General features: G+C 36.1%; 1 protein-coding gene across 2 annotated transcripts in view; it reads right to left on the reverse strand.

Annotated features, from left to right (window-relative positions):
* Positions 1–1,396: 1,396 nt before the first annotated feature.
* Positions 1,397–3,048, reverse strand: part of swap70b (switching B cell complex subunit SWAP70b) — a 53,719-nt gene continuing 52,067 nt past the window's right edge. For both annotated transcript variants that reach the window (XM_034879316.1, XM_034879315.1), the window contains one exon: positions 1,397–2,420. In XM_034879316.1, the coding sequence (XP_034735207.1) occupies positions 2,302–2,420 (119 nt within the window). In that variant the 3' untranslated portion in view covers positions 1,397–2,301. The remainder of the gene's footprint in view (positions 2,421–3,048) is intronic.

The raw sequence follows: 3,048 nt of genomic DNA on the forward strand, positions 1-3,048 counted from the left end.
GAATGTGTGGCTACATTTATAAAGTTGTGAATGCCTGCAGGTAATTATTTTCATTATTAAATTCAATTATCATAACCGTTTGATTTTATTACCTTAAAACTTTTCCACTTGGTTTGTCTGTTTTTTGGTTGGTAAATTTGACTGTCTTTGGCTGATTTTAATGAAACTTGGGGGACGGGTGCAATATGGGCCAAGGAAGAACCCATTAAAGTTTGGAGCGGATACGCCAATTATTTTTGTCTTTTGTCAACATTGCGAGATAGGACTTTTGTGCTGCATTCAAGTTGTGTCAGTTTATTATAATTGAAATACTTTGTAGTATATTCAAGCGAATATAGGTTGAAAAAGTATCATTGTATTCTGTTTTTATTTATGGTTTACACAACATCCCAACATCATTGGAATTGGGGTTTGTAAGTCTACACAATTAAACTGTGAAAAATGGCCATCACAATTTTCTCAGAGCTCAATGTGATGTCTTCATAAAAAAATAAAGTTTGGGATGTTCATTCTAGTATATCTAAATAGTAACACTTGCAGTGTCTCTGTGATTGGCAGGAATGTTTGTCTTTTTTAAATGTCCCTCCATGCACCAAATCATGAAGTCCCTTATCAACGAGACATTAGAAAAACAGGATGAGAATTGAGCTACACATTACAATTATAAGACAGCAGATGACCCTAAAGATAGTCTGTATCATACATAGCTGGACAGCTTTATTTAGGCAAATGTACGGTCTAGACAGTGACGTAATGGAACATTTCTCTATAACTATTCTGTCCCCAGATCAGTTAACACATTAATTACAGTCTGACAGTAAGTGTGGCTCCCCATGCATCTATTATCAGAAGTACTGAACTTCTTCAGCCTTTTTCTGTAGCGGTTTGGCGTTTGTGGCACTCTAGCAACCTCTGGTGAACGTATGAGGTTAAAGCAAGTGCAGCTGGCCGTGAATTTGTTCAGTAGCCACGGATGGTTGGGCTGTGCAGTTTGTGTAATGTGTTGTGTGTAATGTGTGTTTGAAATTTCTACTGTAATGTTTTGTCTGTGACATCTATTTATTTAAAGACAAATACAGTCAATAGTTGTTTAAGATGTGTTTTATTCCATAATTCAGTCTTTAGCTTTTTACATATAAAAACAAATAGAAATTATAACTTTCACTCATGACAGTAGCAAAGGCACTGGTGAGTTCAGTACAACAACACAGTATAAATGTTCTGCAGTTAGCATTCTTGTTTGGAGTGAGACTTTGGCTAAATGCCCTATTTCTGACAGTGTTTACAAGCAGGAAATGTTTAAAAGCCTGTTCTTTTGACAGATGTAGATCTAGGTCAGACAAACAGGGGGAGCACTTTTATTAGTGAATTGTACATGTTTTTTCAACGTCTTTAATTTTTTTATATCACAACTTTGTTAAATATTGACTTTACATTAGACATGTCACCCCCAGGTGCAACTGATGCTGCCTTCATACAGTGTAACATTAGTAAGGAAAACATAAACCATTAAAATATTTACAAAAATCCCTTGTACTTTCATGTAAAATGGTCACAAAGAGTTAGGGGGGGGGGGGGGGCGCAACAAAGAACAGTTTGTAGCCATTTCATTAACTGAGTAATTTTTAAAAAAATACTACAACTTCAAGGTGCGGTCCAACTTCTAAACCTCAAACCCACTCAGGCAATTTACATTGGACAGGTCCGACTGGTCAAAAGTAGCCGTTGATCAAACAGGAGCCCTGATGGTCTAAATTAGATGGAGTCGTCTTTCAATCTCAAAATTCACCAATTCCTGTACATTATACTGGATTGTTATGCTAGGAATTAGCACTAGGTAGATGTTGGCTCAACGTTCAGTAGCACAAATTACTGTGTTATCTGTGGTGGTTGTTAGGGCTAAAAATCAATATTAATGACCCAAAGTGAGCTTTTTCCTTTAACACATGGCAATCAATACATTTAAACAACAAAGCTAGCCTATTTTATTCCAGCATCATTTTTCTGGTGTTATCACTTCTTTACTTAGTACATTTGTTGGATTCCTGTTAGAATTTGTGAACTTAATCCTCATAATGTGAAAATGTGACTTGAGTTTCTGCAATGATAAACTTGTTTGAAAAGTATAAAGGTCAATGTTTACTAAATGCCTCCAAATCCTAAAATGCCTTACAGTACATTGTCCTGGTAAATCTCGCATTTGGACTCCACTGAAGATCCAGTTACCAGACAAGGCCTTCCCGTCACCAGATGTCGTATCACAAACATTCACAGGTTTAAGGTTCAGGGCGTACAAGGGCTCTACTGGGCCTGGGTCGTCTGATTCTTCTTCTCCTGCCATTTCTTCTGCCTCAGACTGAGCTCTGCATCAGAAAAGGCTGCTGGGCCCCAGTTGGTGATCATCTGCTGACCCTTGGAACCTGGAGGTCAAAAGTCAAGAGCCTATTCACCATAGGGGTAGGAATATTTCATTCAAGGTGGACTATAACCTTCATTTGTTCATCCTATGTGCATTTATTTATTATAATGCATTATAAACAGCAAGTCAAACCAACATTTATTAAGTAACTAATGTAACTGTGTCCTGTCAGTTGCAGCAATGAGACTTTTTTATACTTGTTTTTGGTTCAGTGGAAATATCTGTTTGAGTTCAGCAAGTCTTTGTTTTTATTGTTTTTGGGTATTTACACTTTTTTTAGTCATTCATTAATGCTTCAATTACTTTTATTTGTTTTATATTTAATGCTATCTTAAACGGCACTTTAAACTTTTAGGTTTCAACTGTGCATTATTTAACTTGAAAAGTATGTGACCATTTTAAATTCTTAAACTTTATTTTACTAAAAACACTTTGACTGATATGGACATTTTGTCTTTTAAAGTTATTTGACTTTGTAGTAAACAACATTTTTAATATGAAGCTTACAGCCAAAAGTATCTGCGGAATTTAGATATCTCATTGTTATGTTTTCTCCCTCCCTTTTGTTTGACTTTGAGGGAGCAGACTGTATCTAGTTGCCTGAGAGAGTATGACAAGAATCCCCCGTT

The sequence above is a fragment of the Etheostoma cragini genome, chromosome 8, assembly GCF_013103735.1.
Source record: "Etheostoma cragini isolate CJK2018 chromosome 8, CSU_Ecrag_1.0, whole genome shotgun sequence".
Lineage (NCBI taxonomy): Eukaryota > Metazoa > Chordata > Actinopteri > Perciformes > Percidae > Etheostoma > Etheostoma cragini.